This window comes from Ambystoma mexicanum, chromosome 8 (assembly GCF_040938575.1).
Source record: "Ambystoma mexicanum isolate Mex_15411 chromosome 8, UKY_AmexF1_1, whole genome shotgun sequence".
Classification (NCBI taxonomy): domain Eukaryota; kingdom Metazoa; phylum Chordata; class Amphibia; order Caudata; family Ambystomatidae; genus Ambystoma; species Ambystoma mexicanum.
This window is the reverse complement of record NC_090929.1, coordinates 296,148,990-296,166,947: the sequence shown is the minus strand read 5'-3', so window position 1 is coordinate 296,166,947 and position 17,958 is coordinate 296,148,990. Positions and strand designations below refer to the sequence as shown.

The 17,958-nt window shown below is 42.0% G+C and overlaps 1 protein-coding gene across 5 annotated transcripts in view; it reads left to right on the top strand.

Moving 5' to 3' along the window:
- The window catches only part of CACNA1B (calcium voltage-gated channel subunit alpha1 B), a 2,298,664-nt gene extending 2,282,505 nt beyond the window's left edge, over positions 1-16,159 (top strand). For 4 of the 5 annotated variants that reach the window (XM_069609698.1, XM_069609696.1, XM_069609700.1 and 1 more), the window contains one exon: positions 1,887-16,159. In XM_069609698.1, coding sequence (XP_069465799.1) covers positions 1,887-2,429 — 543 coding nt within the window. In that variant the 3' untranslated portion in view covers positions 2,430-16,159. The remainder of the gene's footprint in view (positions 1-1,886) is intronic. The other variant, XM_069609699.1, reaches the window with a different exon arrangement.
- The last annotated feature ends 1,799 nt before the right edge of the window (positions 16,160-17,958 follow it).

The following is a 17,958-nucleotide window of genomic DNA, read 5'->3' as shown; positions in this document are numbered from 1 at the left end:
TATCTTGGTCACTTTACACGTAGATTATAAACTATTAAAATGAAGGCATTTTGGAGAAGATGTTTGACGAATACTCAAGTATCTCATTGTAATTAATCACATATATTAAGAATGTATTGGGAACGGTAATGGGCTGTTTTAAAAGAATGTAGTGACGTAATGTGATTACTAGTTATGTGATTAATATGCAAATGGTTGTTTATGTTGTTTATGCTAATGTATGATTATGTGTATAGGCGCGTTACAAATGCCATATCATATATTCATGTCTATGATTTAGTGTGAAAAATTGAATTTCAACTGATGCACACTGTAATAACTAACAAAATAGAATTGCACAATTTGCCACCCCCTGATTTCACAAGTGGAGGATACACAAAGCAAATTAGGTTGTCTTGTTGTGCTCTCAGTTTCCAGGTGTTATAGACTAGGACGAAGCACAGTCCTCTTTGCAGTAAAACATCCAATATTGCTCCACTTGCAAGACATTGAAACAATCATAGCCCCCATCTCAATACAGTACTGTGCCTGCTACAGGGATGGCATGCAAGTTGATGTTTGGAATCCTGGCAAAGGCAACCCAATCTTTCACCTTCCAAGTTCAATAAAAGAATGACCATTCAGCTGATTAACTGATTCCCTGTAGTGGCACCTGCTGTTTGCTATAGGTGAATACCCGAAAACGCTCCGTGCGCTATAAGATACAAGGTGTTCTTATTATCACGTGTAGCCTTCAGTTTCCACCCGAACTGCTAGAAGGGCCCCAAAGCTAGCTGCCAGAAGGCAACTGGCGCTCTTGATGCTCGCGTTAAACAACGAGTTGACTGAAAAACGGACATAAATACAGTAATTCCAATTGTATTGCTTAGTGAAGGGCTTTCATTGTAGGGAAAGAAACCATTTAGATAACTGTATCTAAATATTTAGTGGATTCATAATGGTGCAATTAACCCATGTGTGTCATATTGTCTATGTTTCAGGTAAGTGTAGACTGGTTATCAAAGAAAACATGCCATAAAATTAGTAGACCACCGAATAATGTCCGAGAATATTGAGTGGTTCCCCCCAAAACGTATACCTGTGAACATATCCCCTCTGCTTCGAGAATAGGTCGCTGGCTATTGTTGGAAAACTATAATGGCCCAGAAACTATACAAGTAAATAATGGCCCTGCCATTTTAAATTGATCACGCGATACTGGCCAGAAAATAATGACACCAGAATGTTATGCCTGATAATAACGCAATGTTAGAAAGTAATGCCGATATAATTTTAAGACAAAGAATATCTCAAAAATACTGTGCCGGAAACCGTATTTCGTGAAATAAAATAATACCGTCTCTCCTAAATGAAGTACCAATTGTGTTGAGAGCCATAACTTCATTTTGGGGACAGGTTTAATCCTAGTATGGACGTTTCTTTTTTTAAGTGAGACCATTAAGGGTGTACTCTTTGACTGAATACATGCAGTATAAAATAGTGTTTCGGTGAACGAGTACGACTGCGTCAGAACTAGGTGCTGCAAGACATCATACATAGGCTGATGGGTCGGGTATGCAAACACACTTCAGGCAACTATGATGTAGTGACGCTCTGCCGAAGATCCTCAGAAATATGTGGTCTGCATTGAATGTACCTGTTGTAATCTGATTACTCTCACAATTACTTGGTTTTCCTTCTTTTTGCCTCTTTTTAAATCTTTTCTTCCCTTTTTCCCCCCTTCTTCCCTTGTGGTTGTCTGATTCCTTCCCTTCTTTCGCTGCCCCTTTCTCGTGGCTCTGCTGTATCCCTGCTGTTGCTCTCCGTGCATTCCGTGTTCGTCTGTGCCCATTGTGTCCGTCTGGTTTTTTATTTTTTTCATTTGCTTTGTTCTAATTTTCATGTAGGGCAGTGGTTCAGTTAACAGGAGCCCTCTGCTGTCGACATCTGGTGCTAGCACGCCGTGCCGCGGTGTCCGGAGGCAGCTCCCGCAGACGCCTCTAACCCCTCGGCCCAACGTCACCTACAAGACTGCCAACTCCTCGCCGGTTCACTTCTCCCATTTTCAGACAGGCCTGCCCACCTTTTCCCCAGGACGTCTGAGCCGCGGCCTGTCGGAACACAACGCCCTGCTGCACAGCGAGTCCCAGGGCCAGGCAGGCTTCACCGGGGCACGCACCGGCTCCGACCCGTACTTGGGCCGCCGTGAGGAGTGTGACAGTTCAGGCCGAGCACTGCCAGAGGATGCACTCACCTTCGAGGAAGCACTGGCTACAAATTCGGGGAGGTCCTCGAGGACTTCGTACGTCTCTTCTATGACGTCGCAGCCCTCTCACGCCCGCCGGGTCCCGAATGGCTACCACTATACCTTAGGCCTCAGCAGTGGGCCCGGGACAGGTGGCAGGGGGCGCAGTTACTACCACGAGGACGGCCAGGACGACTGGTGCTAGCACGAGGCGTGGCTGACTTGAGCCTAAATCTGCATTGGCAATCGATGAGTTTTATCATCCGTCTGCCCTAGCGTGTCGGCGCACGAGGCCTCCAAGCGCAAGGATGCCGAAGGACCGAGCTGTGTGCAGCACTAGCGCTGTGTAGGGGAGCGACCGTCTCTGCTTCGTCTCCTTTGACCTGTTTTTTGCACTGGACAGGAAATGGGATGAATAAAAATCCTTTTGTTGCTGTTGTGTTGGTCCTCTTCCTATCTCTCTCCCCTTGCCCTCCCTTTCCCTCTGTCTCTCACCCATCTCCCCTATGCTTCCCGTCAGTGTCTTGCCTCGTACCACCGATGCCAAAACCTGTGAAGCGCTGAGGGCTGTTCTCTGGACTCTTTCTGGGGTGCCGACATCGATGACTGTGGAGCTGTTCCGAGACATTTCTTTCAACACTGTAAGGTTACAGATGGATAATGCCCGATATCTGAAGGGCCCACCGGAAATGCAGCCAGTGCTCTGCAGAAATGTTATAACCTGCTTTTTAATGGGAAGTGGCTGGGTTCCAAAGTGTCGGCGGCGAGGAAGGGCAGGGGGTGGAAAGGTGAGGGGTTTTGATCTGTTTTCCTTGTGCTGAGTCGAGCAAGAGAAGTCAGAAGATGTGGAAAGGTGGCAACAAGTATTCCAGATGTCAAATGTTTTCCTCCTTTTCAGAACAGTGACAATGTTGAAATGAAGCCGGTAAGGAACACTGAACCTTATCGGGTGCATGTACAGGGTCGCCATTGGTGTGTACTCCGGCTGCATGCTTTATCTCTCGTCTGCTGTTCCGACGTAACAATCAGGAAGTACTAGCAAAAAGGAGCCAGGCACCCTGCCGCCTTGACAGGGACTCAAGGATGTGTGGAGAGCAGCAATACCAGAGGCACACAGGGTGCCAAAGACACATTCATTGTACCCTTATGCTGCTCGTTTGAATTGGCGTGGGCTATCCACAGGGAAGGGTTTTCAAGATGTCAACTGCTGTGATCTAGAAAAACCATAGCACCCTCAAGGGTGCCATGTAATAGGAGAGATTTAGTCAGACAGGACTGAAAAGGAAAGGGGTAGGGCAAATCCAGGATCCCCGCAAAAGTAACAATGAAAAACACTTAAACCTACATTAAACTCTACATTAATCGATTTTAACCCACTGGTTATGGACTAAATAATTCAAAAGGGATGAATTTGTAAAATACACACAGAGGGAAAGTGCTATCTCACGTGAGACTGCTTCTATGCACATTACATCCTCTCTGCTTTAGCAACCAAGATGCCCTTCCATGTTCGACTTGTTTGCAACCCTGTCCTGACTTGGTCCGACATCGAACAGAGCTGGTTTTTAATACTGGTCTCTTTGCTAGAAATTTGAAGACATTTTTCTGTCTATATTCCTATTTCTAAAATTGTACAGAAAAAAAGAGGGGGCGTTTTTATTTAGGGTGGGAGTGGACCTCGATCATTCCAGGTTCCGAGCCATGTTCAGGAATCCATGCTCTGCTCAGGGGATGTTTGGGAAGTACAGATGTGTGTCCGGAATGCTGTATCTGTTGTGGGTTTGTTTTCGAAGTGCCGTCCCACAGTATATGTATGTGTGTTTGTGTGCGTGTGTGTAATGCCTCTGTGTCTTATAGTCTATGTTGGACTGGTTTCACCTCTCACCACGCTGATTGGACAGTAGAGTATCGTGCTTGAATGATGACAGGTTCTGCAGCACCTTCAAGCGCAGACAAGTTGTAGACAAGTTATGCGCTTTGTGAATGTCATTTCATTCATGTCATCCAGAAGAGGTTACCCTGTTACCTGGACATAACGTTTTGGAATGTCTTTTGGCATTAGACAAACAATATAACATATTGAACTCATTCCTAAAATCAAGACTGCATCCATTCCAAATTTGCAAACGCATGTTCCACCACCTTCTGGGTGTGCTGTATTTTAAATGTGTAAGTTTCTTCATAGCTAGTTAAAAAACAGAATTGAAATTTGAAAAACCCCATTGAATTTCAATCGCCGGAAAGGAACTGGGGATTGTTACATGCATCACAGGCCTTCAATTAGCGTTTTAGGGGAAGCACAGGCTTTCAAGAAAATGTTACTTTTTTCCTGCGATTTTGGCGAGATGGCACTTTTCTGAATGTCATCAAAAACTAAGCCAAGGCAAAGCTAAGGAATATAGATATTATGCACTTTCGCAGCATGCAGGATAGATGGCAGACTAAAGATGCCCGGTTGTCCTTTATCTGCTGTTGAATTCCAGACGGTTTACGGACCTACATTTCATGACCTGTTGAATACATTTTAACAAACTTACAAAAGAAATGAAAAAGTAAACCTGAAGTCATTGAAAGAGCGATTTTCATTTGAAATCAATACAGTAGATCTTCCTTTTTAACTCCATTTGTTAAACATGCTGTTCTTGCCATGCATGTATTAATGCAATTTGTACAGCAACATTTCATTTTGGTATAACACTACATACTCAATGATGGGCACTTCTAAAGAGACAGAAGCTGTTATTATTGCCCCACTCAATGGCTCTCCGTTTAGGGACCTCAGACTCTAAGGCTTAGAGGCATGACCCGCTGAGTCGGACTTGCTGCAACTCAACATGTGGCAGCAGGATGAACAAATGTCTCCCAGCAAGCACTTATTTCGATTATCAAATGCTGTAGTATACGAGTAGCTAACTTGTCATCCTCGGATCTGCGTGAAATGACCGAGATAAAAAGTTTGAACACCAAAACTCTGTTTTCTTTTCTTTTTTCCTCCATTTTTTTGCATATATATGTGTGGAGAAGACCCTCCACCTTACACTTATACATTTTTATTAACTCCCCCCCACATATACATATGCGAATACATGGGGGTCAGACTTTTGGTGGTCGAACTTTCCTACCTCTGTAATTTCATCCTATTCCGTCATCCTCTGATGTCGGTATACACGCATTTCACTGCGGTATTTTTCATCGCGTGTTTTTTCATCGCCGTTTTTATTTCGAAAAAAAATAATCGTTTTTTTTGGGGGGGGGGTTAAAAATTAAATATATGGTTGTGTGTGTAAGGGAATAAAAAAAGGGGGGGCTTGAGGGGTTAACCCCCCCAAAAAAAAACGTTTTTCGAGAAAAAAAAATGGCGATGAAAAAACCAGCGATTAAAAATACCGCAGCGAAATAACGTAGAACCCTGTTGTCTTGGTCTAAAAAAGCTAACAGCCCAAGCCTGCATAGTCAGAGTTGAGGGATCATGGGAGTTGTAGGCCAAAACTTCTGGTGGGTGACAGGTTGGCTACCATTGCTCTAGGGTATATTTCTCGGCTGTAACTTTCCAAGACTCTTCCATTTTGGGTAGGCCTACAATAAGCCATGAATAGTCACCTGAACACAATGACTAAAGGACAGATTATTTCTTTAATGGGTAAACCTGCCCAATCTCTTTGAATAATGAATACTTCTAACGGAACACATTTGCATACCATAAATATTCTGCTTGCTATATACGAAGGTAACTTCAATTGGCAGGGATCAAAATTAAGATTGGATAAGCAGGAGCTACAATCTGCTCCTGTGTATCCACCATTAAGCAGTAACCAGGGGTTACCTCTGGGGAACGAGGATCTAGTACATAAAGTTCTGCAAATCTAACTTCCGCATTAGATGCAAGCTTTTCATTTTTTCCAATATTTATAACCTCATATGCCTTAAATGTTGTATAGTTGTATCCTAATGTTTATTTATAGATTATCCCAAATGCACAGAGTTAAATTCACATAGGTGAGATTGTTCGGCATCAGTTGGCCTGGGGAGCCAAAAGTAGCTCCTGATAGCTGTTAGTGTCAAGCTAGCCAGGCTCTTCCCTACAAGTAGGAGCTAAATAGCGTCCTGCATGCCTCAATTTCGAACACTGGTTGATATAAGTGGAGGGTTCCTAATATATAATAGTCTATGTCTGTCTACTTTTAAAAAAAGATCGTAGGTCAATTTAGAAATTTATCCGAATGACGTTTCCGGAGGCCGCTGTTCATTGTAAAGTTGAACCCCCAAAATTCTATCCACCCAGAGGGTACATTTAATATATCCACTATACCATGTTACCGCAACTAAAGAAGTTGAACATAAGGTGCTTTACTGCTTCAGTATTCTTCATTAACAAAGGTGAAGAAGTTAATCAGACCACAACTTAAATTATATGGATAGAAAATGTAATTGAAATAAACATACAGCGGCACCCCCATCACAATTAGTCCTCCATTGAGAAATAAATGGTAGTGCACTTTAAGGCCCAAATGCTAACATTTACCTTCTGCATAGACTTTTCAACAGAGCTGTCTACCATTTTACTAAAGTGCTGTATAAAATGTGTATATAATTGCAGGCATTAGCCGAGAGATCAAATTGTCTTCACATTTCTTATATGACATATTTTTTAGTCTAAACCTTAGGTCGTAATAGGGCAAAGGGAAGCCTCCATTTTAGATTATAATACTCAAACAGGAGCAATCACTTCCAGGTTCAGACCCCAGATTCACCAACTAAACTAGGCTAAAAAAATCCCCTAACTTCATGATCTTTGCGTTTTATTGATTTTTCTCTCGCATTGTAGTCTTCAAGGGAATTATTCAAGCATGAAGATAGAGAAACCCCAACTGTGATCAAGTTTGGGGCCATCGATGCTAGAGCAAAACCAACAATGTGCAAATTGAAAAGCAGGAGCATCAAGGAGCATTAACTATCCACCTTTGTCCATAGCCTGTCCCTATCCACTGAGTCATAAGATGCCCTGAATCCGGCGTATAGCCTTAGTGGCACGTAATGCTTTGATCAACCAGTTTACTGCGGTTGATGAGGCTTTCTTGAAACCACATTACTCCATATAATAATGCAGTCTCATTGCTGAAGATTTATCTTTGCACAAATCTCCCCTGTAACATCCAGCAGTGCATTTTACATAGTTATCTGGATGCCTTTCTGCTCACAATACAAAAAAGGTAAGGCCTTAATACTCTATTGTGCCTGGACTTACATTATGCTCATGACAAATGTGTGAAAATATCATGCTGGGTATATTAATCCATAAGTAAGCAACCTTTCACTGTGTTTAGATAAGTTAACTGCCCACATTTTTTACTGGATAATTAACCACACTTCCTATGTAGAAATAAACTTTAATACAATTTTTTAAATTAACCTAGTTGGATATATACAACTATTTTATTTAGACAAAATAAAGTGCGAAGTGGCAAGAGTATTAGACCTATCCAGGCTTTTTCACAGCAAATAGAACAATACAAACGTTTCCCCTTCTCTTTAACGCAGATCTGAAGGCTTTGTTAGAGATAGGTATTTTGCAGCAGTCCTTAGTAGGTTGTCATTTCTTATTATTGTATGTCAGCTACCTTGGACACAATTAGGTTGAAACTTTGTCTTAAAATGATAAACTTCAGGTCTGGTAGCTTGCACAGCTGCTTAAGTGTCGCACCATTTTACCAAAAGGATTACTTAAAATCATTGGGACAACCTGAGTGAACCAATACTGACTTTAGATACCTGAAACCTAAATGTATTATTATTATTTATTTATTAAATGTATAGAGCGCTTTACGCCAAAGCGCTTAACATTACAACAACGGAATACATTAGAAAAAATTGGAAGCATAAATGCAAAACATGAGACAAACCATCAATAACAACATGAAGAACAATTTACTGAGGACTGTGGAAGAGAGGCAGAGCAGAGGAAGAGTGGGAGGGAAGTGAGGAGGTTAACATGACGGGGGATGAAGAAGATAAGATTTCAAGGAGCAGCGGAAGGAGGGCAAGAGGAAATGGGGCAGCGGATAGAGAGAGGTAGAGAGTTCCAGTGTAGGGGGGCAAGGAGCTGAAAGGATCAGAAACGAGAAGGGGCACACGGAGACGGGGAACAGTGAGTAGGAAGAGATCAGCAGATCTGAGGGCACAGGAGGGAGTGTAGAACGAGAGGAGAGAGGAAATATAAGGGGCGGGGGGTGAGATAGATAAATACAGCATATCCTGGATAGGCAAAACATGTGTTGGCACTTGTCACTTTCGACTAAATAAAATCGTTGTATATACCTAACTAGATTAAGAAAAATGTATCTTTCCATGGTTTATTTGCTCTCTTCCCATGCTCTAGACAAAAATCATTTAATTGCTGAGAATGCAAAATCTGAAACTAGTGTGTGGATTTATGGTTGGAAAATAGATAAGCCCCAGTGCTCCCAATGACAGTCTGCTAGCAATCGAACAACAATAATTAGTTGTGTTGGCACATGTACAATCGACAGAAACAAGATCCAAACATATATTATCATCAAGAGATGGTTTTTACAAATCCTGAAGATACGGTGACCATTTATGTATTGTACCTAAATCACAGTGAGAGTCATACATGGCATTAGAACCTCTTTTACAAGAGGCCAAGTGGAATTCAAATCTATGCCATAAGCGCAATCATTAATCGTCATAGTTTTAAAATGAGTGTAATTCAATAGGATCCTTTGATTCACCTTATTGGTCATAGTATATCGAGTATATTTTCCACATAATGGAAAACCGTTGGTGAGGGTATGAATGTCCTACTCTTTGCAAACATTTCTGCATCAAAGCACCAGACCCTTTATTTAGCTGCTATGGACCCTTATTGATTCTTCCCAACGTATCATTCAGCCAAGTTACAGAGAGATTCACAATATATATGCATTAATTTTCCCAAGTGATTGTTCCATGGCTCTGTTCAATTCTGTCAGTAAAGATACAATTGATCAGCATGACTAAGTGTAGATCAATAGTATTTATGTGTCACTGTGTTTCTTCCTGGCTACTCGTGTTTCACCCACAAAAGGAATGAAGTCCTCACGTCAACTATGAAGCAAAACGATCTGCATAGTTGATATTTGCAGATAATCTCTCCATAGATGATGCAGCTAATTTACCCATTTGTTATTGTAAAAGTCTTTAAAGTTTCCTTATGGAATTGCCCATTCACCCATCAGAAGATCGCCCACATTACAGAGTCCAATAGAGAAAAACAGATGACTGAAATCTCCAATTATACAAATATTGTAACACTAGGACTATTGTGTACTTTTATATATGCTTCTTCAGCATGTGGGCCTCACACCGCCAAACCGTTAGCCTCGACCAGTGCCAGAAAGACAGCGTGCTCTGCTTCAGTTTACTCTTTCTTAGTGTGTTTTACAATAGTGTCTTGTGCCACAATGGGCCCTGTCACAGTATATGCTGCCATAGTGTATGCATGCACAGTATATTGTGTCAGAGGGCATTGTCACAATCAGGATGTATTCTGTTGGTGCGTCTTGTTACAGTGTGCCTTGCCTCTGTGTACTCTGTCATAGTTTGTCATTTTGCAATATGCACTGCCTCAGTGTGATCTGTCAAAGTGTATTGTGTCTCACTCTGCTCTATCACAGTGGTAATGTGCTCAGTCTAAGTGGGCCCTGTTATCGTGTTGTCCCATAGGATAACCTGCACAGTTTATGGTGCCATAGTGTGCTCTGTCACTGTGCTTTGGTTACACTGCACCTGTTAGAGCAGGCTTAGCAAATTCTTTAAACTCCAGTTGAGAAACTTAGTGTATCTAATTGACCTAAGAGAAATGCCCTTGACCTGTGGCGACGGGTGATACACATGTTTACCAGCGCTTTCCTTAAGATGTCACCATAAGCCCATTTCATGTAGAATTACATTTTGGGATGTTTGAAAAGTTTCAAGCATCACAACATTTCACAGCAAGGTCGAGTACTATGCAGATGTTACTTGTCCTTTATGGAAACTACTTGACTATGCGAGCGGTCAAGTAATTTTGCAATGCATGTACAGTCATACTGCAATCGTTCACACTGTAGTCTGCATTGTCTAACACTGTCATGTCTCGGAGTGTGTTCTGTTATAGTGCATCGTGGCATAATGCTTTCTGTCACAGTAAAACTATATGGCTTGTTGCAGGACATGTTGTGACACCACGCCTTGTCTCTGCGTGTCCTATCACATTGCATTGTGCGACACTGTGCCCTCTAACAGTATTTTGTCACACTGTGCCCTGTCACAGTGATAATGTATTCTGCCGCAATGCGAGAACCTAGAGGAAGCTTATTACCTGCTTGCTGAAGACGCCCCAAGCAGAAGGCCCAAGACTGTGCCAAAGCCGAAAGGGAAGAAAAAGCAAACGCAGAAAAAAATCCATGACCTTCACACAAGAGCTTGAATGGCATACTGTAAAATGGGTGCTTACTTCATAGAAGTTTCCAGCAGAGGTGGGCAGCTCTCAGCTTCTGCAGATGTTCACCGTCAAGTGCCTCATATATGAAATAGTTTACAGAGCTACATCTGTACACAATGAGTTGGTGGTAGTGGTGGTGGTGTGTCAAGACTGAGGGGACAATACTTAAAGGAGAAGGGTATGTTCAGAAATGTTTTCCCAGTCTTACAGGGTAGAATATAAAGAAATTGCAAAAGCTGTATCTATTACACATTTTATTCTAAAAAAAAAAACATCTCACTGAGTAACGAATGTTGGCACTGCTAAAGTCAAGTGTAAACCTATGGCCCATATAACCAGAATCAGCAGTGAGCAGTGACCGAAGTATTCACTCAGTACTGGCAAAGGTATTTAGGGAGTCCTGGCATGAGGAAGCTCTGAGACCTTGCAGTTTGAAAGATGGTTAGAACCAGGTGCAGTTTCAAGGGACCAGGGATTCCGAGTGCAATGTACTTACGATTTCTCAACATGGCCTTCAATACATTTGTTTGTGTATGTATGCCGAGGTGGCTGTAAATCTGATGGTGTATCTCTGAATCGTTAGTGTGTTCTACATGCATACGGGTGTGCGGATGTCTGTTGGTATACTTCCTTAATGTGCTTGTCTTCATGTATTTGTGGGTAGGTTCGGTAATTGTAAATTCGTCTTTGTATTCTGGTGTTGATACCTGAGTGTGGGTGTGTGTGTAGGTGATTGTGTGTGTGTGTGTGTGTGCGGGCATAGGACAGTGTGTGCGCCGTGCGCTACAGGCGCTACAGTGTGGGATTGTACCATCATGAGTCGAAGTTGTGCGCTATCAGTTTGTATCAAAGCATAAAAGTATGCTCATTCACTCTTCAGAGAGGCAGAGCCAAAATGCACACCATATCAATCCGACAGTTTATTTAATTATAGATAAAAGAGGTGAATTGACCTGGATGAGATTAGACTGAGTATCACTGGAAAGGTGGGCTTAACCTCATGGAAGTTGACATTCTAAACCGGTGTGTGCTACCTGCTATCACAAGTAACCAACCATTCATTGCATCTTTAATAATTTACATATTTCTATTTTTCTCCATTTGTACATTTTAGTTGGTGTGTGTTAAGCATTGTTATGTTAAAGTATCTTTCTATGTTGAGCATATTAATGCTTTGTTATGTGTTGAGCTGCATGTGCCAGTCCTAGTCCTGGTGTGTTCCTTTGTGGATAACTTAGTGGAGCATATCTATGGTTTGAAATGTGTGTCTGGATGTGTATGAGTGTATGTACGGGTAGTATATAGACTAAAGCATGTTTTGACAAGGTATGAACAGATATATTTTTGTATGTGGGAACTCGTCTTGGTTTTAAAATTTCTGAATAAATCCATGTGTGCATTTGTGTCTGTGTGTGTGTGTCAGAACACGCTGCATGTTTGAGAGAGTTTTTGGTGGCTGGTGGTTTCTCTGCTGTCTTCCTATAAATGTGTGTGTGGACGTGAATTATTTTTCTGCATACGTTATTTTAATGGGTATGCACATATGCCTAGTTGTGTGTGTGTGTGCGCATCTATGCAGGAACGCATGGTCAATCATATGTGTGTGTGTGCATGAATGCATGTGTGTTTGCATAGATTTGTGTGCATATGTTTTTGTGCGTGTGCATGCACGCTTGTGTGTGTTTTATATGCATGCGTTTGTATGTATGTACACATGGGTAAATGTGTATGTAAGCTTTTGTATTAGTGTGTGTTTATGGTTGGACATATGCATCCATTGGTGCATTTGCATACACGTGTGTCCCTCTATGTGTTTGTATGCATATGTAAGTGTTCCTGATTTTGTACGATTGTAGGTATGTATATGTACGTTTGAATGTGAGAAATAGTTGGCTTATCTTGGAAGACACAACTTCTGCGTATCTCTCTGTCTTTCTCCTTCTCTCTGTCTCTTTGTTTGGGAGTACATTTTTCTTAATGCAAGCCTGTGACTTAAAGGATAGAGAAACACATATAGTACTTCCTGAAAACAGCAACCAAGGGTTTCACTACGAAAACAGAGATGAGAAATCACCCATCCGGTTATGGGTTAGCTGGAAGATTATGGTTGTGAATATCAAAAGACTCATATTGAGAGGTAACCTATAACCAGGTGTGTGTGTGTGTGTGTGTGTGTGTGCGTGTGCGTGCACGCGCGTGCATGCGCTCATACTGGCAGATGGAATATATTCATGATATACATTTTGATATTTGAAGAATGCCTGGCTTTAACTCTTTCAAAAATAGAATTCTCCAAAAGGAAAAACATGCACTTTTAGTGATTGAGACATTCAAAAGACAAATATTGTACGAGCAACATACAGTGCTGGCTGGTGTTAATGCTGGACTGACTGAACACTGATGATAAACTAGAACAACACATTGGGATTTCAGTGGTACTAACAGGAATTTTATTTCATGTTTAGGCGAGTTCATGATAGTTCTAGTAGTAGCAACTTCTAAATGAATTGCATGTATGTTAGGTTGCTTCTAAAGCACCTGACACCACCTATAGAGTGTTTGTGAATGTTCCTGAGCAAAGCAAACTAGGGAAGCTCTATGCTTCCTCTTGAGAAGAGTACAGTCGAGGGATCTCAAGATCCTTGTAGGAGGTAGGAAGTAAAGTACAGTAGGAAGGTCTCTTCTTTACCCAAAAGAAAGATTCCATGCTCCCAAAATGGTATAAAACTGAAAGAGTTTCATCCACCCTCTGAGGAGTAGAATGTTCTGACTGTCTGTCCCATGCTTGCCATGGTGGTAAAACCCCGTGGATTCTACCAATGCTACATTGGGTGCTCATCATAGTTGTTTAATGTCACATTCCTGTAGCAACCTTTTGATCATGCAAGTTTCCCTTAGTGATCACAATACCTTTTTCGTGTACACCTGTGACAGCGAGGTCAGTCAAACAGTGTGTGTTCATCGTATTGTCCATCACAGTGGGTGTTGAGTAGGCATCCCAAAAGAAAATTCTTGTTTTTACTGTGACTGATAACTCATATGACTCCATTGGAGCCCCACATGATAGAAGCATCCGCTTTTCAATAACAAAGTGGTTGATCCTCTCTTTCCTACGGGGTCCAGCAGGATGAAAAGATATTGTCTTGTCTTTGGAGATTAGCACTTTTGGAAGGTGTGTGTTCATTTCCTTGTCCCAGTGGAATGACCACACAAAGCCACTGAGTTCAAAATAATGCAGACATTTCTCTCCCAGCAGTGGTCAATGCGCCTGGCAGGTCTAAATAAATTGTGATACCCAAACGTTTTCGTAAATAAGCTCATTTCAAAGCTGGAATACCAACTCAACTATAGGTGCACAAACACAGGAAGGGAAGACGTAGCTTTTTTTGTATAGGGGAAGGCGTGGGGCTCTTGCAGCCAGCCTTTTCCTACCCGCTCTCCAAATCCACCATCATTCCTCTGCCTTAAGTAATGGATGGATTCTTATAAGTAGGACTATGCAACCACATGACACGTATGACAAATGAAATCACACAAAGAAGTAAGACACTGATTGATTCGGTAGCTTTACCTTCTGGATTTTCCTGTTGCAGACACCATGGCGGCTGCAACCAAGTGTTTTATACCTTTTCAATGTATGAAGGCACAATGTTTCACAGACATTTTAAAGAAAATAGGATACTTTATTGCAAGAAGAACAAAAAATAAAAAAATTACTTTTACTAGTTGCATGCAAACATTGTAGCCACATCGAAAGTTATAAATTGAATTGTTTTTTAATTGTATTGAAATATTTGTGGTATTATTCCTCCTGGACGTCCTCCGCCGAGCTCTCGCCTTTTTAAGGATAGAAAGCCATTGTCCTGTGAAACGGGATGACTTGGCTTCTAAGTTCACAGTTCAAGGCCTTTGAGTAGGGAGGGACGGAGGGGTACGTGGGAGAGTACTAAAGGGCATGCAGTGCTTGTAGCATACACAGGGATGAATGGTCAGCCTCCTTAAACCACCTTCCTGACACATGGTGTCAAAATCATAAACATTCAATACCTCTCAGCCTAGGTGTCACTTATAACCTTCCAAGGAGGCGGGGGTTCAACAAAAGGAAACCCTCGCTCATCATAGGGCAACAATTGGTTGATGGGATTTGGTTCGGGCAGCCCTGGATCTCAATGCCAGTTCTGGACGTTCAAAATTCCAGAGAGGTGCTCACTTTCCACATGGAGGCCCTCACCCCCTGATAGGTCATGCAAGCTTTATAAAACTGTGCAGCATGTATACAGAATTGACTTTTTTCTGACTTGGTTCTAGTTGCATGTATTGAAAGTCCTGCTCTGTTTTTTTTGTCTTGAGAATCCAAAGATCTTCACTTTCCCAGAATGCCAGTCATACTGTGCTGTTGCAAGCAAACATACCAACTTCCGAACACTTTTTAACACAGGTTGTCATTTGTAGTCAATCATGTGATATTATTCTCTCAATAAGCCACTTATCATTTCTAACAGCACCTTTCACGACCCTTGTGCCTGCCATGTCACAGTTTATAGCATTCTGGAAAAAAGATACCAAAACTGATGGCAACTGTAGTGACACAGAAGTGTTATATGAACTAAAATGGAGCTGGATTTTCAAGAAGTTCGACATTAATGTTGTTTTCGTTTTAGCTCAACTGCCTAAATCTTTCCTTAAGTAGCAGGATTTGGGCGCATATCAAGGGATTTTGCGGCATATTAACAATTGCTCACAAAAACAGGTTAAGGGTGGGCTAAACTGCCAATATATGCAAAAGCAGTTTGTAAGGTTATTATCAAACTATTCTTGTTTATTCAGGGTAAGGGGCTTCAAGGATTTATTTGTTGAACTGAATTTGTTTATGTCTTCTTAACCATGCCCTTTCTGCCCTGAGCTTCTCTGTCTTTTCCCTCTTTTGTCCACGGAGAAGTTTCCAGATGGTATGTCTAACCCTGCGCACCCATGGCCACCTCCCTGCGTTGCTAAACTTGAAAATGCACCGACTGCTTTTGAGCATCTGAATTCAGCCCTCGTAGTGGCTCAGAAATCCTCTGAATTAAATAAATGTTTGCATGTAAAATATATACATATATACATATTCAAAAAACAGGAATCCCAGCGTATGTGCATGGAACATGTTTCTCTACGTACATTTTTGATACGATGTATTCATGAGTTGTTAATTTTTAATTATATTTGATATAAATTGGGAGTTTGTTGCAAAAGTTTATATTAAAAACAGTGTTGAAAATTGATGCAAAGTCTATCCCTCGCAACACTACTGGAGATATAAAAAATGCTAAAAAAAAGAGTACGAGAAAGAAGAGTTTGCTGCCTGGGTGACGTTTATCAGCCAAAACTTTGAATCCCGAGCTTGTTTCTACAATTCACATTTTGTATGAAGCAAAATTCATTTAATTAAAATAAAAAACACCTTTGAAAAAGAGAGCCTGAAGGTGCAGTGTGCAATGTGATGGGTTGAGGGAAGACTGGGAAGTGTTTAACCTGGCAGTGGCTTTTGGAATTTGAGCACATAATGTACCAGAGAGAAAACCTTTAATTAGCCCAACGAGGTTCATAAATACAGTATTCAGACTAACATCAGGAGAGATCATCTCATTATGGGGCCAGACGTCCTCATGAGGAAAACATTTTGGCATGTACGTCATTGATGAAAGACGAAACATGGGAGAGCAGTCTCCTCTACGTGGCAAAATATCACAAGAGTAGTTTCCACGTGTCACAATATCATGGGAGAACAGCCTCCTCCATGAGGGGAAGTGTCATGGGAGGGCAATCTCCTCCACGTGTCACAATATCATAGGAGAACAGCCTCCTCCATGAGGGGAAGTGTCATGGGAGGGCAATCTCCTCCACGTGTCACAATATCATAGGAGAACAGCCTCCTCCATGAGGGGAAGTGTCATGGGAGGGCAATCTCCTCCACGTGTCACAATATCATAGGAGAACAGCCTCCTCCATGAGGGGCAATGTCATGGGAGGGCAATCTCCTCCACGTGTCACAATATCATAGGAGAACAGTCTCCTCCATGAGGGGCAATGTCATGGGCGGGCAATCTCCTCCACGTGTCACAATATCATAGGAGAACAGCCTCCTCCATGAGGGGAAGTGTCATGGGAGGGCAATCTCCTCCACGTGTCACAATATCATAGGAGAACAGCCTCCTCCATGAGGGGCAATGTCATGGGAGGGCAATCTCCTCCACGTGTCACAATATCATAGGAGAACAGTCTCCTCCATGAGGGGCAATGTCATGGGCGGGCAATCTCCTCCACGTGTCACAATATCATAGGAGAACAGTCTCCTCCATTATAATAGACAAAATCATGGGTGAGATGTCTCCTAAATGGAAGACAAAGTCAAGGGAGATCATTCTCATGCATGGTGCACACGATCATAGGGGGGCAATCTAATTCACATGGAACAATATCTCAGAAGAGCAGTCTCCTGCACATGGAACAGCATCATGGGTGTGGTGTTTCATCCAAGGTGGACGATGTTCCATCGAGGATAATTCTTCTGCATGGGGCATAATATCATGGCATAGCAGTCACCTCCAAGGAGAACAATATCATGAGAAGGCAGCCTCCTCAATGAGGGACACTATAATGGGAGTACAGCCTCCTCCATAAGGGATAATATCATGAGATGAGTGCCCCAACCAACAGGGATAATATCAAGGGATAACAATCTCCTCAATGAAGGACACTTGGTAGCACAGTCTCCTCCCTTAGAGATAAATTATGGGAGGGCAGTCTCCTTCATGATTAATCGTTTTATGGAAGAGTGGCCCCGTCTATGGTCACAATGGCTAATATCAGAAAAAGGCTGTCTTCTCCATGGTGGATAATACAATAATGTCATAAGAATGCAGCCCCTCCCCCGTACCCCCACCACCTTGAAGATCAAAAGTGCTTCAAGGCCCTGGAGCGGAATTCATCAAAATCATGATGGGGCAGTTTTCTTCTCCTTCGGGCATAATGGGCAATTACTTTGGAGAGTTGTCTCCTCAGGGCAGGGGAATATCATGGGAGAGCAGTCTTTTGAATGAAATGCAATATAATAGAAATACAGTCTTCTCTTAAGGTTTAATATTACCAGAGAACCATTTCCTCCATGAGGGACAATATTATGAGAGAGCAGTCTCCCCAATGGATGGCAATGTCATGGAAGAGCAGGACAATGGGCCTCATTATAAGTTTGCCGGTCTGGGTACTACGG